The 23527-nt window shown below is 41.9% G+C and overlaps 1 protein-coding gene across 10 annotated transcripts in view; it reads left to right on the top strand.

Moving 5' to 3' along the window:
* The window catches only part of LOC125447318 (protein phosphatase 1 regulatory subunit 29-like), a 400071-nt gene extending 378271 nt beyond the window's left edge, over positions 1-21800 (top strand). For all 10 annotated transcript variants that reach the window (XM_059640614.1, XM_048521644.2, XM_059640613.1 and 7 more), the window contains one exon: positions 16432-21800. In XM_059640614.1, the coding sequence (XP_059496597.1) occupies positions 16682-19075 (2394 nt within the window). In that variant the 5' untranslated portion in view covers positions 16432-16681 and the 3' untranslated portion in view covers positions 19076-21800. The remainder of the gene's footprint in view (positions 1-16431) is intronic.
* Positions 21801-23527: the final 1727 nt, after the last annotated feature.

Raw genomic sequence — 23527 nt, 5'->3', positions numbered from 1 at the left:
GCGGAATATGAGTTGCTGTTCCTGCAACCTTCGGGTGGCATCATTGTGGCAGTGCAGGAGGCCCATGATGGACATGTCATCTAAAGAATGGGAGGGGGAGTGGAAATGGTTTGCGACTGGGAGGTGCAGTTGTTTATTGCGAACCGAGCGGAGGTGTTCTGCAAAGCGGTCCCCAAGCCTCCGCTTGGTTTCCCCAATGTAGAGGAAGTCACACCGGGTACAATGGATGCAGTATACCACATTGGCAGGTGTGCAGGTGAATTTCTGCTTAATATGGAAAATCATCTTGGGGCCTGGGATAGGGGTGAGGGAGGAGGTGTGGGGGCAAGTGTAGCATTTCCTGCGGTTGCAGGGGAAGGTGCCGGGTGTGGTGGGGTTGGAGGGCAGTGTGGAGCGAACAAGGGAGTCACGGAGAGAGTGGTCTCTCCGGAAAGCAGACAAGGGTGGGGATGGAAAAATGCCTTGGGTGGTGGGGTCGGATTGTAAATGGCGGAAGTGTCGGAGGATGATGCGTTGTATCCGGAGGTTGGTGGTGTGCTGTGTGAGAACAAGGGGGATCCTCTTGGGGCGGTTGTGGCGGGGGCGGGGTGTGAGGGATGTGTTGTGGGAAATGCGGGAGACGCGGTCAAGGGCATTCTCGACCACTGCGGGGGTAAAGTTGCGGTCCTTGAAGAACTTGGACATCTGGGATGTGCGGGAGTGGAATGCGTCATTGTGGGAGCAGATGCGGTGGAGGCGGAAGAATTGGGAATAGGGGATGGAATTTTTGCAGGAGGGTGGGTGGGAGGAGGTGTATTCTAGGTAGCTGTGGGAGTCGGTAGGCTTGAAATGGACACACTTCCCCTTTGAAATCATGTTACAACATGTTTTATGTCCGCTTGAGAGGGCAGACTGGGCTTTGGTTTATTGTCTCACCTAAAGGCCGCTCATAAATGTCACCTATCATTAAGTTAACAATATCAACGTTCAGTTCTCAATCCCTTCAGCTGTTCAGTTGCTCTATCTTCATTAAGGCCCATTCTTTTCCTGTACTGTCGTTTGAGTGTGTAAGTAAAGGAGAAAATAAGCTGTATTTTCAATAAATGTTGGCAAAAATTTATTGATTCAAAAGGTGACAAACGTTTGGAATAGTCTTTTACACAAGGTATTGTTTTTTATAAAAAAGGTGTTCAGGCTGTGTGGATATGTGTTGGAGAATTTGAGCACTGGAGGGACTGATGTGCTAAATGGCCTGTTTGATTTGTTAAATGTCTTTGACTGTTTTTCTGTCCCTATGAGCTGCCTCCAAACCTTTTATTGTCATAATGTTGCCACGTCAGTGGTTGTGTGGAGAACACTTAAGAGCCCTGGAACTTTCCTTCTGGTGCTAAGCAGGTTTGCCTCACACAGTGACCAGGACATCCTAGCTCTCTTCTTTCTACTCACCTTATAACATTAAACGTTGAAAGCTAGAGACTTGTTATTGCCGACTTCGCAAAATGAGCCTGAAGGACTGCAGCGGAAATTTCCAGAAAGCCCCTGATGGCTTTGGTAACCAAAGAGGACTTTCTGCCACTGCAGTGACTAAGGGAAGGAACCCCTTCCTGTGCTTCATCTCTCGCCCACCCATCCCTGCTAAATATTAAATTAAAGACTAAATATTACAAGAGCTAATGTGACATAGCTTTCCTCATTAAGCTGACATTGAAAGAAACAGTACTCTTTTACAACCGCATGGCACCTCAAAGCACTTATTCACCAACTAAGTAGTTTAGAAGTGAAGTGGCTGTTGTAAAGCAATATTTCTTGCTGAATTCCAACATCGTGCAGGTCAGAGGTCGAATCCTGGGGCCTTTGTTATCCAAATTCAACAACAAGAGTTTGTGTTCACCTCAGGCCTTTAACTTAGTAAGTTGACCCAAAACATTCACAGGAGTGTTGGGAGTCACTTGACCCCAAACCATATATGGACATACAAGGACAGGTGACCAAAAGCTTAGACGAGGAGTGAGTTTTAAGTGTGGGAGAGAGGTAGAGGGGCAGAGAGATTTCAGAAGGGAATCCTGTGTCATATGCTATGCTTTCCATTGAACATTGAAAAACACCTAGATTCTATATCATGAAATTATCGTACAATTTGGACAGATCATTCTGTAATGCAAAAGATGATACTTATTTTCCCCAAGGATGGGGGATTTCAAGACTAGGGCTCACGCTTTTAAGTTGAGTAGAAGAAGGTTTATGAAAGACATGAGGAGCAATTTTTTTTATAACAAGGGTGGTTCACATGTGGAATGAATTTCCAGAGGAAGTGGTGGATACTGGTGCAATTATAATGTTTAAAAACCATTTAGATAAGAAGACGAATAGGGAAGGTTTGAAGGGTTATGGGCCAGGGGCAGGCAAGTGGGACTAGTTTATTTTGGGTTTATGTTCAGTTCAGTTGGAACGCAAGGCCTGTTTCCATGCTGTGTGACACCAGGTGACTCTATAACATTCTTTTATTGGGTAGATGTCTCTTATTCATTTCTCTTGGCAAATGTTGGTCACTCGGTGAAAAGCATAGAGGTGTACAACATGGAAGCAGGCCCTTTCCCCCAACTCGTCCATGCTTACCAGGTTTCCTAAGGTGAACTAGTGCTTTTTGCCTGTGTTTGGCCCATATCTTTATAAACCCTTCCTGTCTATGTACCTGTTAAATATCTTTCCAGTGTTTTCATTGTACTCAGCTTTACTATTTCCTCTGGCAGTTTATTCCATATAGTCACCAACCTCTGTATGAAAATGCTGCCCCTCAGGTCCCTTTTAAGTCTCTCCCCTCTCAAAATTCTGCCCTTCAGTTTTGGATTAACCTATCCTGGGGAAAAGGCCATGGTAATTCATCTCATCTTTGCCCCTCATGATTTTATATACTTTTATAAGGTCACACCACAGCCTCCTATGCTCCAGGGAGAATTAGTTTGCTTTCAAATTCTGCCACATGACTGAACAAACCACCAGATACTTTCAGCATAATGTGAGCAACGGACAAGGGAGAACCAATGAGTGGCTTAAGGGAAAGATTGATTGATATTAAAAATGTTGAGGGATGTGGGAATAGTGCATGAAAATGGTATTAACTAAATTTAATTGAAAGGTGATCAAACTGAGGAACAGAATGGGCTCAATTGGCCAAAAGCCTGATCTTGCTACAATTTCCTATGTTCCTAACAATATTGATACCGCTAGGTTGTGCAGTTAGTGTGTGTATTGATTGCAATAAGGTCAATGAGGTGAACCTCATACAATATGAGTTCCTTCATTGGAGCTGTTAATCTGGCCCAATCAGGGAGCCGTGGCTAACAGATATAAACAGGATTCAGTTCGCTCTGAGAGGTGGATCAGTGCCAATGACTCTCCATGTGTAAATAATAGAATCCCTATAGTCTGGAAACAGGCCATTTGGCCCAACAAGTCCACATCACACCTCTGAAAAGCATCCCACCCCATTCCCAACCCAAACATTCCATGAGTCTACAGGCCAATCCATCTAACCTGCACATCTTTGGGAGGAAACCCTCACAGACACATGGAGAATGTGTAAACTCCACACAAACAGTTGCCTGAAGCTGGAATTGAACCCAGGTCCCTGGCACTGTAAGGCAGCAGTACTAATCACTGAGCCATTGGGTGATTTGGTGATGGATAGTGGCTTCTGAGAAGTTACATCAGGAAATACTCCTTAAGATTGGACAGTTATATGCCTGTCACAGCAAAATCAGCTAGTGTCTACGAATGAACTGGGGTGTCAATAGAGGGAAGTAATTAAGAACAGATAGACTGTGCTAGCAATGGGCAAGAATGTAAATGAGCGAAATAGGTTGAATTGCTAATGGAGATTATTATAATTGAGCATAGACAAACTCTCAGTTGAGGTTGTAATTGATAACAGTGTAGAAAGAGGGGACTGCGCTTGAAGGCTGCTCAGACTTGTTGAGAATGGAAGATGTGTGTTACATAGCTGTCTACCATTAATCTAACACATCCCAGAAAGAGGGATCTGATATTAGATGTGAAAATTTAGCTGAAGGCGGGCAGGCTTTTATGGCTCTAATCCAGAAGCTCAGCTGGCCTGGCAGCATCTGTGAAGAGAAAGTCAGAATTAATATTTTGGATCCAGTGACGCTTCCTCAGACCCTTCTGTTTCTGACTGGTAGCCCCTTACCTCTGGGCCAGATAGTCTGGGTTCAAACCTTGCCTGTCCTGGAGGTATATCATGATTGATGAGAGCAAGGAAGAATGTTTCTCACTGGCAGAACAGGCAGGCACCAGAAGGCACAGATTATAAATGATAGCTGAAAGAACTCTGGGTGACATACAGGAGAAAAATCATTTTTATACAGCAAGTGGTTATGACCTGGAATTTGCAAACTGAACAGGTGGTGAAGGCAAATTTAATCATGGCTTTAAAAATTGAATTAGAGAAACACCTAGATGAGAAAAAAAAGGTGCAGGATTACAGGGAAAAGAAAGGCAAATGAGACTAGCTAAGTTGGTCCTGGAGCAAGCTAGCATGGACACAGTCAGGCTGAGTAGCCTCTTCCTGTGCTGTCTTTGTTATAAGATTCTGTCCTAAGAATGCCGTTGTTTAATGAGAAATCTCAGAATGGCTGGAGTGTCCAGTATGAAATAGTCAATCAATGATGGGCCAATTTTTCTTTGAGTTAGAAAGGCACATGTGTGGGTCATGAGGGCCGTGTTACAGGATTTTAAGCAGACAAGATTGAGAACTGGATTCTGCAGGACCTTCTGTCAAAATTCTGCAGGAGCTGGAGTATCTTCACAATCCCTGAGACAATTAAACCGGCTCTGCTCTGTAAATCTGAAACAGTACAGTTCCAAAATCGTTGATAGACATTGAAACTTTACCCAATTACCCTATCTTCAATATAGCGCCTACCTTGTGGATGACAGTGGTGCAGTAGTGTTATCTGGTGGCCTAGCCTAATGGTCTGGCAGTGTGGGTTCTAATCCCACTGCAGTAGCTCTCAGAAATTAAATTTATTTCACGAACTCAGTTGTGGTGACCATGAATCTTGCAGTAATTGTTGCAAAGACCCACATCCTTTGGGGTAGGATTTTACCTGGTGTCGTCTACATTTTTAAAAATTCACTTGCAGGGTAAGGGTGTCACTGGCCAGACCAGCATTTATTGCCCATCCTTAATTGCCTACATTGCTATGGGTCTGGAGGCATATGTTGGCCAGTCCAGGTAAAGGTGGCAGTTTCTTCCCCAAAAGGGGCATCCATGAACCAGCTGGGTATTTCCTGACAATTGACAATGATTTCATTGTCATTGTTAGACTCTTGATTCCAGAGTTTGATTCCGCTATCTGTTATGGCAGGATTTGAGCCTGAATCCCCAGAACATTAGCTCAGTTTCTTGGATTAATGGTCTAGTGCTAATGCCACTTGGCCATCACCTCCCTCTTTAGGATTTGACTCCAGACTCCCTCTAATGTGGTTGATTCTGAACTGCACTTTCCACATAGTTCAGGACACAATTCAGGACAAACAACAAATGTTGGCCTTACCAGTGATGCCCATGTCCCATGGAAAATTAAAGGGAAAAAAAATGAGCCTTGAATTGGAAATTTCCTGCATTTGGATCTTGTTCACATCTATTTTATTAACTTCAAGAAACACCAAAGGAGGAACTATAAGGAGAAGCTGACAGCAAGGCAGTCACAAACAAATGTACACACTACTTTCATTACCTTCGATTGTCCTAAAGCGCTTCGAGGCAATAAAGTGTTTTTGAAGTCACAGTCACTGCTGAAATGTAGGAGAGAATGAGAGACAGTGATGGAAGGACTTTGACTCAGATCGAGATAGAGACCGATTGACAGAGGAGCGATACAGTGAATATGGTAGATAAACAGAGGTATGGAGCCGGAGAAGGTATAGAGCAATAGAACATTACTGGATTTTTTTTTAACCTTTTATGTGATGTGGGTGTCATTGTCAAGGCCAATACATATTGTCCATCCCTAACTACCCTTCAGAAGTTGGCAGTAATCTAAGCATCACCTTCTTGAATTGTTGCAATCTGCATGGTATAGGATATGCTCAGTGCTGCTGACGTGGTGTTCCAAGATTTTGACATGGTGACAGTGAAGGAATTGCCGATATAGTTCCAGGTCAGGATGGCCTGTGGCTTGGAGGGAAACTTGCAGGTAATGGTGTTTCCCACGTATCTGCTCCCATTGTCCTTGACTTAGAGGTTGCAGATTTGGAAGGTGCCTTTGAAGGAGCCATGGTGAATTTCTGCAGTGCATCTTTTAGAGGGTACACACTGCTATTACTGAGTGCTGGTAACACAGAGAATTAATATTGAAGTTGGTGGACGTGGTGCCAATCTAGCAGACTACTTGGTCCTGGATGATGTCAAGCTTCCTGAGTGTTGTTGGAGCTGCAAGTGGAGAGTCAACTGGTTTCTCTCCTTTTATCAGAGATAATAGGAACTGCAGATGCCGGAGAATCTGCGATAACAAGGTGTGGAGCTGGATGAACACAGCAGGCCAAGCAGCATCTTCGGAGCAGGAAAGCTGACGTTTCAGGCCTAGACTCTTCATCAGAAAATTAGAAATTCTGATGAAGGGTCTAGGCCTGAAATGTCAGCTTTCCTGCTCTGAAGATGCTGCTTAGCCTGCTGTGTTCATCCAGCTTCACACTTCGTTATCTTGGTTTCTCTCCTTGCTTAGATTCTCCCTTTTTGTGTAAAACAATTGGCTGTAGATCCTACATGTGACATTCTATATGAGTGTAAATTGTTGCCGAAGAGTTTGTGGAGTTGGCAAGCCAACAATATAAAAGTGATTTCCTTGCTTCAATTATTTGAGAAATGCTACAAATTAGTAACTGCAAGGAAATTAAATTGATTAGTCATATGGATTGCAATTAGAAAATCTCTAATTTTGGTGTCTGTTCTAACTTCTTTCTCAAAAATATTACCAAGCCTGATCATCTGTTATGTTATTAAGACTTTTATTTTATCCCACAATTTTCTAAGCAATTAGTAAAGTGTTCAAAGAAATTAACAAAATTCACATATTTTCTGGATTCCCTCCGAGAACGACTGATTAACATTTAAAGAGACAGGTGTGAAACAGGCATTTGCTGTTGGGTCAAATGGTTTGTTTCTGTTTCCTAAGCAGGAAATGTTTACTCCCAGGTGATGATTGCAGTAAAACCATGAAGATTAATCTATAGTCAATTTCCAGTGCAGTTATTGTTCACAGAGGTCTGCAGCACAGAGAAAGGACTTCTGGCCCTTTGAGTCTGTGCTGGTCAGAAACGGGCAGCTAACTGTTTGAAGATAATAAAATGTGAGGCTGGATGAACACAGCAGGCCAAGCAGCATCTCAGGAGCACAAAAGCTGACGTTCCGGGCCTAGAGTGAAGGCTGCTTGGCCTGCTGTGTTCATCCAGCCTCACATTTTATTATCTTGGAATTCTCCAGCATCTGCAGTTCCCATTATCTCTGATACTAGCTAACTGTTTGAATCCCATTTTCTAACACTCTGCTCATAGCCTTTTATGCCTTGGCATTGCAAGTGGACGTTTCAACACATCTTAAACATTCTGAGGGTTTCTGCCTCCGCCACCCTCACAGTCAGTGAGTTCCAGATTCTCACCACCCCATGAGTGAAGAATATTTTCCTGACATTCCTGCATAATCTCCTCCCCTTCACTTAAATCTCTGTCCCTGGTCATTGATCCCTCCACCAGGATGGAAGTTCCTTCCTGACTACCCTACCTATGCCCTTCATCATCTTATACGTCTCAGTCATGATTTCCTCCCCATCCCACTACCACTGTCCTCTGCTCCAAAGAACACAGCCTCAGTCTGTTCAATTTCCCTTCATAACTGAAACTCTCCAACCAAGGCAACATCCTGGTGAATCTCCTTTGTATCCTCTCCAGTGCACTCATCCATCCTATGATATATATCCCAGAACTGCACTAAACAATATTTTATACAGTTCTCCCTGCTCATAAACTCTCAGTTCATAAGGGCAAGTATCCTATATGCCTCTTAACCACTACATCAATTTGTCCTAAATCCTCGACCCCTCCCCCGCTTCAGTTGTCCAGGCATCAAACTGTGGAATATGCTTTCTACATCTCATTTCCACTTGCTTTCCATCTTTAAGATGCCCCCAAAACCTACCACTTTGTCCAAATCTTCTGGTCATATGACCTAATATCTTCTTATATGACTCAGAGTCATATTTCTATTTTGTGAGGGTCCCTGAGATATTTTCTTATGTACAGGCACACCAAAGTCCGTCTGATCCTCACTGCTTCCTAGGGTCTTACTATTCATCATGTAATCCCTATATTTGTTACTGATCAGCCCATCTGAGCAGTTTATCCTCCTGAATTCTGGAGAGTTGGGAAACCTAGTCCTGAGACTTAAGCCTAGGGCCTACTTGTGGTTTCAGAACGGTCCCTGAGCTCAGCTCACCCGTCCTTAGTGGCTCAAATCAATTTCTGACCTACATTTTTGGTACATCACCCTATGCTAAAATTGTAATTTTAAGCATTAGCTGTGAACAATCAGTGGTAGTAATATCAGAGATACTGACAGTCTGTTTTCAGGGTAATTGGAACCAACCAATTAAAATTAGATTGGTACAACTTACTGACTGAAGGGGTCTAACGATCTGATGAAAAGTCCAATCCCAGAATGCCAGTTAATGTAAACGTCGATCTATGCTAATGTTATCAGATTTGGTTCTGATTTATTTTCTTCATTTGTTAAACCTAGGGAGGTGGGATATATTTAATAATCAACAGATTTATCTTCTGAGTGTGTTTAAAAATATAACACATACTTTTGACACAGGAATTTGGATCTAAAATTGGTCTGAAGGGTCTAGGCCCAACATATTAGCTTTTGTGCTCCTAAGATGCTGCTTGGCCTACTGTATTCATCCAGCTCTACACTTTGATATCTTGGTCCTTGTTGTGCCCATTTTGCACCAGTTTTGGATTTGTCACAGCAAAACCCAATTTAAACTAAGGTCCCTATTGTTTCCTTCAGTGAATATAGATCTATCTGAATCGAATAAAAGCAAAATATGGTGGATTTGGAAATTTGAAACCAATACAGAGAATACTGGAGAGACTCAGTGGGTCAGGCAGCATCCATGGAGAGAGAAATAGAATTAAGGATATGTCAAGTGACTCACCTTCAGAACTTTTCTGAAGAAGAGTCATACTGGACTTGAAACGTTAATTCCGTTTCTGTCTCCACAGACGCTACCAGACCTGCTGAGTTTCTCCAGCATTCTCTGTGTTTGTCATAAATCTGTCTGAGCTCATCGTCTGCTGAAATCCTCAGTCTCATGCCTTTGTTACTTCAAGTCTTACTCTTCCAGTGAGTTCTTGATTGGTCCCCTACATTCTACATAACACAAACCTGAGACCATCCCAAACTCTGCTCTCCATGTCTTAATTCACTCGACCTCATTCCACTGGCATCCCTATATTTGTTGACCTGCACTGGCTCCTAGTCAAACCATGGCCTGCCTTTAAAATTATTATGCTTGATTGACTTCCCCTAACCCCATTCTTCTTTCCCTACCTCCTCCAGCCTCACAACCCTCCGAGATATCAACACTCATCCACTTCTGCCTTTTTGTGTACCTCCAATTTTAATTGCTGTACCATTGGCCTTCAGTTACCCAGGTATCAAACTCTGGAATATGCTTCCTACACCTCTTTTTCACCTCTCTTTCCTTCTTTAAGAACTCCCCAAAACCTACCCATTGATGAAATCTTTTGGTCATATGACCTAATATCTCCTCATGTGACTCAGAGTCATACTTTTTTTTTGTGAGGCACTCTCAGATGTTCCTTTATGTCAAAGGCACTGTAGAAATGTGGGTTGTTTTTGTTTATGGCACCATTTAGAGGAGCAGAAGAGTGTATGAAATAGGGGTAAGAGTAGGCCCTTCAGCCCATCAAGCCTGTCTCACCATTCGATTCTCCTTTTGACAGTGTTTTTCACACAAGCCCCTTATGCCTTGATCTCTTTACTATCTAAGAAAATCTATTTATCAATGCCATGTATGTTCTCAATGACTGGGCCTGCCTTTTGGAGGGAGAGAATTCCAAAGATTTACCACCCTCTGTATGAACAAATTCCTCCTCTTATCAGTCCTAAATGGTCTCCTCTTCATTATGGACTGGAGCAAACCACCTCAAACTATTTTAAGAAGTTAGCCTAGAGCCTAAGTTTTTCATATTTTAAAGGTAGATGTGAAGTGTGTGTTCCAAGTGTGAGGTAACTGTAAATATGAAGTCAAAATACTTGATGTGAGGCCAAACTCAATTTATTTAAACACTACAGTTAAAATACAAGCAAAGGAAGGAAGAATTTACAGTAATTTAACTATTGGAAAACTTAACAGATACATAACAGAATAATAGATGCAGTACCTGTTAGTAATTAACTGTTCCAATATGGGAACATCCACAGACACACACGTTGGTAAAAAGACAAATTCGGAGATTCTTACATGCAGTTCTCCAATCCAGGAGGAAAAACATCGAGAAATTCCAGAGAATGTAGCAGCCAGGATTTATTTACTGAAGCTTCTATCTCTTCTGAGATCCGAAACAGCTTCTGACTGCTGAAAAAAAAAACCAGAAATCCTGATCTGAGACCTGTGCATACCCAAAAAAAAGGCCCAAGACTTATCAAGGTGTTTAATCTAGTGGTTCTGGGAGACTGCTCGGCAAGTCTGTCTTTCCCCTGTCCTAAAAAATAACCAGGACAAAATAATCTCTTAAAGTGACAGACCGTCGCACCTTTAGTCTATGTTCCCCATGCAGGGTAAACACCCTTCCCCTGCCTGTGCTGTCTTGTCATGTAAGAATGTTTTATGCTTCACTGAGATCACCTCTCATTCTTTGAAACTCCAGAGAGTAAAATATTAGGCATGTATATCCTTCTTTCATACAGAAACTAAAACGATGCAGTACTCAAGGCATGGTCTTCACCAAGGCTGTATACAATTACAGCAAGATCTCTTTACTGTTGTACTGAAATCCTCCTGCAACAAGTGCCAACATTCCGTTTGCAGATCTGCCTGGGTGAACACTTAAGCTACATCCCAAACCACCAGAAGTAGAGTAACACTCTTAGGATATGGATTTACACAAAACTCCTTCCACATTGTCCTCGAAGCCACTGGATTTCAACAGTAATTGTCCAAAAGGTGCTTTGAACATCTTTTGGATGAGAACATTGCGATACAAGTGCAGGAGAAGAAATCAAATATGAGAAAATTGAAGCAAAACTTATTACCAATTGGTGTGTTTTACAAATTTAGATTAGAGTAGAAACTAATCTGACCATGTTACATAAACCATGAGCTAATGGTATAAATTGAATATGTGCATTTAGCAAGGATGAGAGTACAAGTTAATGTGCTCAGATTCCACCTCAGTAGACAGATCTTACAATGCGAAACAATAGGATAATGAGCAGGTGCCTGTAGAAGTGATTTTGCTGCGTTAGTCCAGTTTGGGAAACAGTTTGCTTGAAATAATATCCTGCTCATTTGTCAATGTATTTGAATCAGAATATTAGGAGCTGTGCTAAATGCACTGTGTAATGCAAGTAGAAGGTTAAAACATGTACAGCTGCTGTTTTTGTGTGCATCAGTGTTTTATTATCCTTAGCAGTATTCTGTCTGTCAAACAATGCATTATAGCACAGTTTTGCTGAATAAACAGCATGCTCTGTATTTATATGTTGGTCCATGTTTGTATGTACTTTTCCAGTTAATACGTGGAATGTATTGCTGGCTAAGGGAGCATTTTATTGACCTTCCTGCAGTCACATTAAGGCCAAACCAGGTAAGAAAAGGGATAATGAACCAAATGGGTTTCTACAACTATTGATATTGGTTTCAGAATTATAATTAGACTAGCTTTTTAATGCCAAATATTTATTGAATTCAAATTTTAGCCAGTAGCCATTGTGGGGTTTGAGCCCATGTCTCAAAACATGAGCCTGTGTTCTGAATTAGTAGTCCAAAGATATTACCACACCAGCACCTTCTTGTGTATATATTGTATATAAATAAACAAAATATTATACCTTTTTAGTTTAATTCATTGTATATAACACAATATTATACTTATTGAAACACATTTCATAAAGTAGAGTTAACTTTAGTGTAGTGACTTTTGCCTTTTGTTTTAGATATGTAAAGGTTAAGTCATGTCTGATGTAAAAGCGATTGAAGTGGTAGACTGCATACGGCAGTAACTTATAGGGACTTCCACAAAAGCATTTGAGAAGATCCTTCATAAGAAACTGTTGGCTGAAATTGAAGCTTCACCACTTATTGAGCTGGTCAGTTGGTTCCCTGAGTGGCAAGAGAGAGAAGTTAATGAGCAGTGACTCTAATCTGCAGGATACAATGAGAAGTGTCCCACAAGAATATTGGGGTGACATGTATTCACTATGTTTATTGGGACATGAAGTCCAAATTGCTGATGACACAAAAACCATTGCAAACAGTCTAAATGGAATCATAAGTTGATGAAGGGTTATGTTGATCGTCAAACTGTGACAGATGGATTTCAATGTTGAAAAACATGTGGTTATTCATTGAATCTGAAAAGATCAGAACAGTGGCTGCTCAAATAAATTTTTGGGTCTGAATATGGAGATGATGTGGAGATGCCATTGTTGGGCAGGGGCGGATAAGGTCAGAAGTCACACAACACCAGGTTATGTCCAACAGGTTTATTTGAAATCACAAGCTTTCAGAGTGCTGCTGCTTCGTCAGGTGGAGTAAAGAGAAGCACACAGGAACATCATTTATTGGCAGAGGGATCGAAGGTCATACAAATGGTGCAAGTGCATCATGCCTCCTAGCCAATATGTACCCCTCAAATCAACATCACTGAATGCAGATTTTCTGACTATTAGCATACATTAATGACTGTACTATACATAAATTTGCTTGTACATTTCTAATATATCAACTGCGATTATACCTGATTGGTAGTGATGTACTTCAGAACATGCTGTGATAATAAAAGATGCAATATAAATGCAGGGTTTTAATTCTTCACATTCTACGTGAATATTACAAAACATCACACTGACAAACTTCCATTGCTTTGTTCTATAGGCTACATTTAAACCTAAAGCATCTAAAGGTTAAAGTAGTCAACTTGATAACAGTTGTTCAGCAGGATGAGCCTTCACACCAATGTCTTATACATCAATTTATCAAGATACAATGTAAACTAGCTTGCAGTTTCTATGTAACTGGGAAGAGTCTATTTGAATCAGCTCCATCTAAACTGTGGGTCATATGCAGCCTGACAATTCATTATAGACATGTTGCTACTTTATTTTTCAACTGTTGGATCAACTTGATGTAATTTCGCTAAACCAAACATTTGGAAAGGGTTGTTTTTTGTACAGAGAATTACAGCATAGAGACAGGGCATTCACTCATGTGGAACCATGCCAATGTTGACTCTCTATATAAACTCCCCACTGCCTTACTTCATCTAATCCTGTTAGCGTATACTTCTAATCCTTTCTCCCACTTGTGTTTATTGAGCACTCCTTACATACATCAATGTCATTCACAACTACAGGTACCAGTTCCATACTCAAGCCACTCCCTGGATGTAGAGATCCTTTACAATTCCATTATTGGCTAATTGGCACTTATGACCCTTTGAACACTGTTTCGACATTGGTGGATGTGACAATTCTGTGGCTTAAAGAGGGGTGTTTTGACCTGGTTTCTTTTAGAGAGAGAATTGGGGTCAACTGCTAAGCAGTGTATGAAGAGATAAAGAACTTGGAAACCTTTGATCTTTTTTACATTGAAACAATAAAAGGAGCCTGAGTGGGTGTGGTCAAACTCCCACAGAACCAGGATCTTTAGTTCAGGTTTCAGCAGATGCTGTTGGGATCTGGAAAAAATGAAATCTGTTCTTTCCCTCTCTTCGTTACAGCCAAAAGCTGGGGATTCTTGGCCTGCTATGGGAGTTATATGTGAGACAATCTGTGTTCTGTGTTTACCTTTTACCAATGGTGCTTTTATTTGATGTTATTACATTGGAACAGTTAATTAGTAATAGTTACTGTATCTATTATTCTGTTAAGTTTTCCAATAGAGTTATTCCACTTCCATCTTTGTTTGTGTGTGAATTAATTGCACTTTCTTAACAGTGAGTAGTTAGACCAATTGAATTGCATCTGGAACACAGCACTTCACATTTACCTTTAAAATAAGGAAAGGTCAGGGTCTTGGCTGCCTTCTGCATATATTTTGAGGAGGTTTGGTCTGATGTATAACTGTGGGTTTTTCCTAGATCAGAGCCATTGTCAGATATGTGAGTGAGTTTTAAAAATGGTTAAATATTTGGAAAAAGAATAAAAGGATTTGCATTGCTCCAGGCTGTTTGACATTCTAAAGTTGTCCCAACATGCTTTTCAACCATTGATATGTCTGAAAGTGAAAATGCTGTTACTTTTCAGGTAAAAGTGGCAGCCCAAATTATATGCGATAATGACCAGTCAGCTCGATTTGGTAATAATGGAAAGAAAGAAAGGCTTTCACTTATATGGCCCGTTCACAGCCTTAAGATAACTCAAAGTACCTCACTTGTAACCAGCAATGTGAAAAATTGCCCAGGTATGCAAGGTTGCTCAGTGCACAAAATGCTGGATAAATCTATCCTGACCAATTACCGCCCCATCAATCTATCTCAGTCACCAAGAAAGCGATGGAAGAGGTCATCAACAGTGCTCTCAAGCAGCACTTGCTTAGCAATAACCTGCTCACTGATGCTCAGCTTTGATTCCACCAGGGCCATTCAGCTCCTGTCCTCATTGTAGCCTTAGTTTAAACATAAGCAAAAGAGCTGAGCTTTAGCGGTGAGGTAAGAGTGACAGCCCTTGACATGAAGGCCACAGTTCACTGAGTGTGGCGTCAAGGAGCCCTCGCAAGGTTAGTCACTGGGAATGGGGATGGGGCGGTACAAACTGTCTGTCAGTTGTAGCCATACCTGGCACATAGGAAGATGCTTGTTGAAGTGGTTATAGGAGATCAGTCACCTCAGCTCCAGGATATCTCTGCGGGAGATGTCCAGTGTAGGCCCAACCATCTTCAGCTGTTTCATCAATGACCTTCCTTCCGTCATAAGGTCAGAAGGGGGCATTTTTGCTGATGGTTGCACTGTGTTCAGCAGCATTCATGGGTCCCTGGATACTGAAGCAGTCCACGTTCAAATGCAGAAAGACCTGAACAATATCCAGGCTTTGAGCTGACAAGTGGCAAGTAACATTTACATCACATAAATACCAGGCAATGAGCATTTCCAACCAGAGAGAATTCAACCACAACCCATTGATGTCATTGTCATTACCATTATTGAATTCCCTGCTATCAGCAGCCGAGGGATGATTGACCAGATGCTGAAGTGACTAGCCGTATAAACACTGTGGCTACAAGAGCAGATCAGAGGCTCCTGCAGCAGGTAACTCACCCTGACTACCGAAAGTCTGTCCACTATCTATGAGGCACAAATCAGGAGTGTGATGGAGTTGGCCGCGCTTGCCTAGATGTGTGCAGCTCCAACAACATGCAAGAAATTGGACACTATTCAGGTTAAAGCAGCCTAATCATCACCACATCCATAAACCCCCACTCCCTCCAACATCAATGTTCAATAGCAGCAGTGTATACCACCTACAAGATGCACTGCAGAAAATCACCAAGACTCCTTAGATAGCACCTTCCAAACCCCTGGCTGCTACTATCTGGCTGGCCAAGGGCAGCAGATATATGGGAACACCACTAATGGCAAGTTTTTCTCCAAGCCATTCACCATCCTGACTTTGGTAATGTATCACCATTCCTTCAGTGTTGTTGGATGACAATCCTGGAACTGTCTTCCCAACAGCATTGTGCACTTAACTACACCAAATGGACTCAAGAAAGCAGTTTAAGACAACTTTCTCAAGAGCAATTAGAAATGGACAATAAATACTGGCCCAGCCAGCGATCGCCACATCTCATAAGTGATTAAAAGCAGCAATTTTGAAGTATAATCACCATTAAAGGAGGCATGATTGCCAATTTGTGCTCAGCTTGTTGCAACAAGCAGCAGTTTAGAACTGTATTACTGATAGGCAAGCGAAGAGGTACATGAGTATGCAGAAGGGACTGCAAAATAGGTGTTTCTCTGTTGTATAAACTGAGGAGCCGGAATGTGCTTCCAAAACAACCATGCAAGTAATATTTCTGCAAAGAAAAAAATGTTTGAAAATAAAAGGAATTCAACTTGTTTCATGTTGTTGAAAACAAATCTTTTTGTTAAATCCAGTAATTTATTGTCTTGCTTTTGTTTTTTCAGGACACTCTGACCATGGATCTCTTGTGGATCCAAGGAGATCTTTTGTCAAAGTTGCAACCGAGAGATTGAACAGTTAATGAAAGGAGTGGCTTTGAATAATTCTTTTTCCCAAACGGAAAAGACCACAGGGATATACAAGGACGACGTGACTGCTTCCTCCTGTTTTTTTTTGTTCAAGTGCTTCCAAAAAGAACAATGAAAACAGAGATGACTAGAACTGGCATGCTATTGCTGGTTATATTTGAAACTAATGGTAGCTACTAGTCACTCCTACATGCTTCACAAGTCAGCTACTGTGCCTGGAATAATAATGTCCCGTGTCAGCCTTTGGGCAACGATTGTTCTATTGACCCAGCTCGGAAAGGTCTGTGGGGATTGTTGGCTGATCGAGGGGGAGAAAGGCTATGTTTGGCTAGCAATCTGCAGCCAGAACCAGCCCCCTTATGAGGCCATCCCTCAACACATCAACAGCACCGTGCTGGATCTCCGCCTCAACGAAAATAAACTCAAACTCCTCCTGTACAGTTCACTGAGCCGCTTTGGCAACCTGACTGATCTGAACTTGACAAAAAATGAGATCAGCTACATCGAAGACGGCGCCTTTTTGGTCCAGTCAAACTTGCGGGTGCTGCAGTTGGGCTACAATAAATTGACGAATCTGACTGAGAATATGCTCCGGGGTCTAACAAGGCTGGAATATATGTATGTCCAGCACAACTTAATTGAGAGCATCTCGGTCAATAGTTTTTGGGAGTGCCCCAACCTCATCAGTATTGACTTGTCCGCCAACAGGTTGGCGAAACTAGAGAGCAACACCTTCACCAGTCTCAGTGGCCTTATGGTGTGCGAGCTGGCAGGCAATCCTTTCAATTGCTCCTGCGACTTGGTTGGTTTTTTGAACTGGCTCGCCGAGTTTAACAATGTTACGAAAACGTACGACAGACTTCAGTGTGAGAGCCCAGCGGAGTATGCCGGTTTCCCTCTCTTGAGCCCAAGGCCAAACAGCAACCACAACGCCATCAGTCTCCTTGCTTCCTCGTGTCGGAATGGAGTGAAAGTCGCTCCGTTTTCCACACCCATGGCTTCCAGAGATCCCGAAGCCTACTCTTCAGGAATCAACCCAGCAGAGTTCTCTTCCACAGAACCCATCATGGCGTATACCCTGGACACGTCGAATAGCCCTACCATTAAGCTGCACCACGTGACCATCACTGGGGCAACACTGGTGGTTCAGATCCCCTCCCCCTACAGCAGGATGTATATCCTGGTGCAGTACAACAACAGTTATGTTTCTGATGTAACAAATCTCCGCAACAGGAAGGAATATATTAAGCTGGAGAAGCTGAAGGCGCATACAGATTACACCTTCTGTGTGGCTTCCATCCAGAAGTCCCAGAGGTTCAACCACACCTGCTTGACCTTTGCAACAAGAGGGCGCATGATAACTCAACCGTCCAACTCTTCCACCACAACACATTATATTATGACGATTCTGGGATGCTTGTTTGGCATGGTAATTGTCCTGGGTGTGGTTTATTACTGCTTGCGCAAACGAAGGATTCAGGAGGAGAAACAGAAGTCTATCAATGTCAAGAAGACCATCTTGGAGATGAGGTATGGGCCAGAGTCTGAAACGAGCAGTATGATTCATTCGATGCAGAAGTTCCATGAGCAGCCTATATCAGTGTCCAGGATGTCCTCGCTCCCGTCTGTGTCCGGGGAGAAAGGACAGTTCAAACCACTGGAAGTCAACGAGACTCCGAAAGCCACCAAAGGGAACTATATCGAAGTCCGTACAGGGGAGGCTGCTGACCGCAAAGAGGAGGAGATGAAGCAGGCAGATAATGGAGAAGGGTCAACAGCAGAAATCTCCACCATCGCCAAAGAGGTGGACAAAGTCAACCAGATCATCAACAACTGCATTGACGCTTTGAAGCTGGATTCTGCGGCTTTCATCGGTGCCGACTCTGAGATGTCGATCGACCGCCAAATCACGCCTAGCACATCGTCCTCCCAACTGGAGAGGCCCGGCTTCCTGTCTCCAACTTACAAAGAAGGAGGTTACCCACTGCAGCGGCAGAGCAGTGTGGACACTACCAAGAAACGCTGCAGTATCTCGTCCAGCGGTTCTGGGAAGAGCACCCGAGTCTTCAGCCTTGACATGCCTGACCAGGCATCCAAGACCGAGGCAAAATACATCGAGAAGAGCATCCCCACCCCTACGCCTTTAAAGCGTCTTCCGTCAGTGGCCCAGGGAGAAATTCATCGTCTGGAGGTACAGCAAACCTACCACTGCAGTGAACATCGCCACTCCTTCCCTGCCTTGTACTATGAAGAACATGGGGACACTGTAAGCCAGAGGTCCACACTGTTAAAGCCACTCTCCCGTTCCAAAAGGGACTCTGCCTACTCCCAGCTCTCCCCCAGGCACCAGTTCTCCGGATATTCCTCCAGCCCGGAGTATTCGTCGGAAAACAGTCACAAGATCTGGGAGAGGTTCCGCCCCTATAAAAAGCACCCTCGGGAGGAGGTGTACATGGCAGCTGGCCACGCCTTGCGAAAAAAAGTCCAGTTTGCTAAAGATGAAGACTTGCACGATATTTTAGATTACTGGAAAGGTGTTTCTGCTCAGCAAAAGTTGTGACTGAGCTTAAGACTGAATTGATAAGTTTACAAAAAAAAGAACAAACGAAACAAAAGAGGATTAATGGGTCCTTTTCATTTATTAAGCATTTCTAATTCCTGTTTTATAAGAGCAGTCCAGAAATCACCCTTAAAATGTTTCATTACCAGTTCCTGATTGCTTCCTCCCACCCACCCTTCCCCTCAGTCTGCTCCTGATAATCCAGTCATAGTTTTTACACTATAATATTTAATTCATTTGATAATGTTGATTAAGTGTTACAAATTGAAGGGTATTTTCAGCCATCACTGAACATGCATGATCAAAGTAACGGGAATGAAATCAGGAATCTGTTTTTTTGGGAGAAGCCTTCCTCTGAAGTTAAAAGAAACCCTCATTTCTGTCAAACAATGAAAGATAGGAAGTGTTTCTGGAAATGTCCTTATTTGTGTAATATTATTAGGCTCTTTTCATATTCCTCTCTTGCATTGTGTTAGCAGAGATATCAATTGGGATTAGAACCTTGTTAAAATAATGGCCATCAGACTTCCATAACCTCTAGTTCTACCAAAATGCCAACGCTACATTTCTAGCCAGTTGCACTTGTAATCTCGGGTGGACATCTCCCTTGCCATTCTGATGTAGATATATTAGCTACAATTCGGCCACACATTACAGAAAGCGCCTGTTTTTTGACTCAGTGGCTAATCTCATGGGACAACAGTGGTGTAGCTGTGAAATCGCTGGGTTAGTAGTTCAGCTTCATGGGCTCATACTATCAGGGGCATGAGTTTAAGTCTCACCGTGTCATCTGGTGGAGTTCAAATTCAGTTCATAAATAAAAACTAAATGAATGCACCTGGAATTGGAAACTCGTCTCAGTAATAATGCCAATCTATCATTGAAGATAATAAAATGTGAGGCTGGATGATTTTATTATCTTGGAATTCTCCAGCATTTGCAGTTCCCATTATCTCTGAATCTATCATTGAATGTGGTTTAAGCCCATCACTCTTGTCCTTTGGGCAAGGAGATCCACTACCCTTCCTGCTGTGAAGTACGGGTGACTACAGATCAATGGCTGACTTTTAACTCCACTCTGAAACAGCCCACAAAGCTATTCAGTGCAAGTTAGGGGATGGACCATAATAGCCCCATGTCCTATGAAAGAATCAAAGAAAAATCCGTAAGTTAAACACCTACCACATTTCAGGCTGAGTTTGACTGGAAAAAATCCCAGCCAATAAGTGAAACACTCCTATCTGATTTTATTCTCTATTGAAGAGAGATGGTTATTGTAAAATGGATGTTCTACTCGATCCCATTTGGGTTCCAACTTGGTCAGTTAGACTAAAATAGCCCCCAGTTATCTTAGATTGATGAGCACCCTTCCCCAGCACTTCCTTACAACATTTCAACCCTGTGTATCTTAACAAAATCTCTTGATGTCTGTCATTTGCTGTCCAAAAATATTTATAAAATGTATTTTTCAAAAACGTTGACACAAAATGTACTCTTGGGCAAGCATTTAAGTGTCTTCCTTCTTAACTCCTGGTTAAGTCAGATGTTTGTGGATTCAAGGTCCACTCTCCATTTTCCCACGTGATTTAGATTGATAATTCAGTACTGAAGGAACGCTGCATAGCCGAAGTATGGTTGCGACATCAAACTGAAATTCCTTGTAAGATAGATGTAAAAGTTCCCGTTACACTTTTTGATGAAGTACAGATTAAATTCTGGACTTTTCCCTTCCTAATCAAATTTGGAAGAGTTTGGATTCGCTCATCTACTCTTGGCAAGACATACCAGGCTGTTAATAACCCTCTGTAGATCCAAATTTGGACCCTGCCAATGTTCCTATGTTGTTCTCATAAGCATTGTGCAGTAGAATGCTCCTTTAGCATGCCCGACAAGGGTTTAAGGTGGGGAAATGGCTGAGAAAATCTCATATTCATCTCATGTCAAAGAAAACATATCTCCTATCACCCATCCAATTGCTCATTTGCAAAACCCCTTACAACTGATAGGAAAGGTGGCAACCAATATTTTTATATTTGTAATTTTTTCCCATAAAATTGTAATAAAATAATAAAGTTACTATAAAATGCAATGTAAATATAGCTTTTGAAAAATCACATATGTATATCATTTTAATGTTCCAGTACCATGGAAGGTATTCAAGTCTTCTCATCACATGACTCGTCACTGCTTGAACCTATTATAATGATAAAGGGCCAAATGCTCACAGATAATTGGAAGACCATGAAGTAATTTGTAGTACAATCATAACACTCCAGGCCATACTGATGGGATAAATTCTTTCCACTGCCTGTTGGCTGTGAAGGTCTAAGATAAAATGAAAAGACTCAAACCAGTCCCGATTAGGCATGTGCCGAAGCTACTACCTCTTAGTCAACACTAATAGGTAGTTAGTTCGGAATTCCTCTCAGAGAGGCCATCGAGAAATTGGCTTAAAATGTAGAAGAATAACCTGCTGGTAGAGTAGTGCACTTCTGAAATTAGGGCTGATACTTATTGTTTGGGCTGGTGTAGAGGGAGCTTTATTCTATGGCCATACCTGTGCCTGGGCATGTTTCGATGCCAACACTGGGTGCCAGAATGGGCAAGTCTTCCATATCCCGGCCACCCTATCTGTTGTCATGACTAGTAAGAATTCACTGGGAACCAAAATGTATGGTTTGCTAAAACATTATGCAAAATGGATTATACCAACAAATGGAATCAACGCTATTTTGTTTCTGTGTGTTTTTTTTGCAGAAATATGAATCTTTGTAGTCTCTTTAATTTATCAATTGACCTCTCAAGATAAGGTCAACCTCAACGCACCAGAGCCTAACACTTTAGCCCAGGGCATGTCACACCTTCAATGCCCTTCACCACCAGTAAGTCAACTTAAGAATCTTACTGTATGAATGACTTCAAGGCTGTGAAGTAGTGACTGAGGAAGGAATTGAAGATTCTGTTTTGATCTCAGGGTTTTGTGAGGGATACTGCAAGAACTGCAAGAACTTTGCTTTTTGATTATCACCAGGATTCTTCAAATGAATTATAATTCTCTATCAAACAGTCATTATGTATTATAGTTATATCCTCTAGAAAGAAAGACTTATTACAAGATCAAACCAGTCCAGTCATGGGTGTTATGTATTTGCGTGGAAGCCTTGTAAATGTAATTCAATAAAGACAGCCATCCATGTTGGAGAATTGCAGTTGTCACGGCAACAGCAGGTGCTGTTTTTCTGGCATTGTTAAGTTCCATTTAAACCTTTGCTACAGGGGTGCATGAATACTTGGGATGAACCATTTCTTCCCTGTTCCCTTTTGTTGGGTGGTAGGGAGGTATACACAGGGATTAATGGGAGGTTAAGCCTTATCCAACGGGTGTGTTTATTTACTAATCAAAGATTAGTTGGCAATTATGACTGAAATTCTGACAATGGCTAAAGGAAGAGAAAAGAGGTGGTGATCTGTCACATGATCTAGGCACAGAGCCTACAGTAGGTGCAAATCAGAAGAAGAAGTTTGTTACTTCTAGTCTTTTTCTCTTACCTTCCAGCTTAAGGTTGAGTCGTCATTTGTCGGACTCCCTAATGGCATTTGACCTTTCTCCCACTTTATTTAGTCAAAAAATTTTTCAACAACCTGTTGACTAACTTCTAAGAGCTCTTTCAGTTTTCCCAACTTGTTTTGATTGAATGAATTTAATTGATGTTTACAGTAGAATTTTACTGGAAATGATAAGTATAAGGGCACATAACCTGAGCACAACATTTGAACAGGACACCCCACTTGCTAAACAAACATGTGATCTTACCTCTTCCCTAACGTGGTTGCATAGTTTATAGGGGCATCACATCTGTGTAATAAAGAGAAATATCTCTTACACGTGTCAAGGTGTTATTATGAGTTTTCAGATCCAGCTTCAACAGAGTTTGCATTAAGTTAACCCCATTCTGATGAATTATTTCACACTGAATACAGAGGGAGTGTGTTCACAATCAGGGATTATTGACGAAATAAGTTTGTATTCTGTAGGGTCTTTGGTGAGTAGTATTTCGCATTCCACTTTATTTTCTTCTCTCATGTTGAAATGTGTTAATCTTTACAACACATTTCACGGTGATGTGTCAACTCAGCACAGAACAATATAGAGCAGTTGAAGGATCAGCCATTTGTACAGAAGAATAATCCCACTCATATTATCTCAGTGTTGGCAGACAGAAGAGTAATATGGCTAGCTTTACTTGAGTTGGCATCTGCACTTGTACCTGGAAGCTAACATAACTCGACATTCCGAGTTAATGAATACTGAACACATTCAATTGAGATTCCTTTGTTGACTATTTTAATGGAGGTTTTAAACCAGGTTTCTACCATACAAAGTTAGGCCATTCAGTCCAGTGTATCTATGTTGATGCATGCCTGGAACAATCTAAAACTAATCTCTCTACT

This window comes from Stegostoma tigrinum, chromosome 38 (assembly GCF_030684315.1).
Source record: "Stegostoma tigrinum isolate sSteTig4 chromosome 38, sSteTig4.hap1, whole genome shotgun sequence".
Classification (NCBI taxonomy): Eukaryota; Metazoa; Chordata; class Chondrichthyes; order Orectolobiformes; family Stegostomatidae; genus Stegostoma; species Stegostoma tigrinum.
This window is presented reverse-complemented; position numbering and strand designations above follow the sequence as displayed.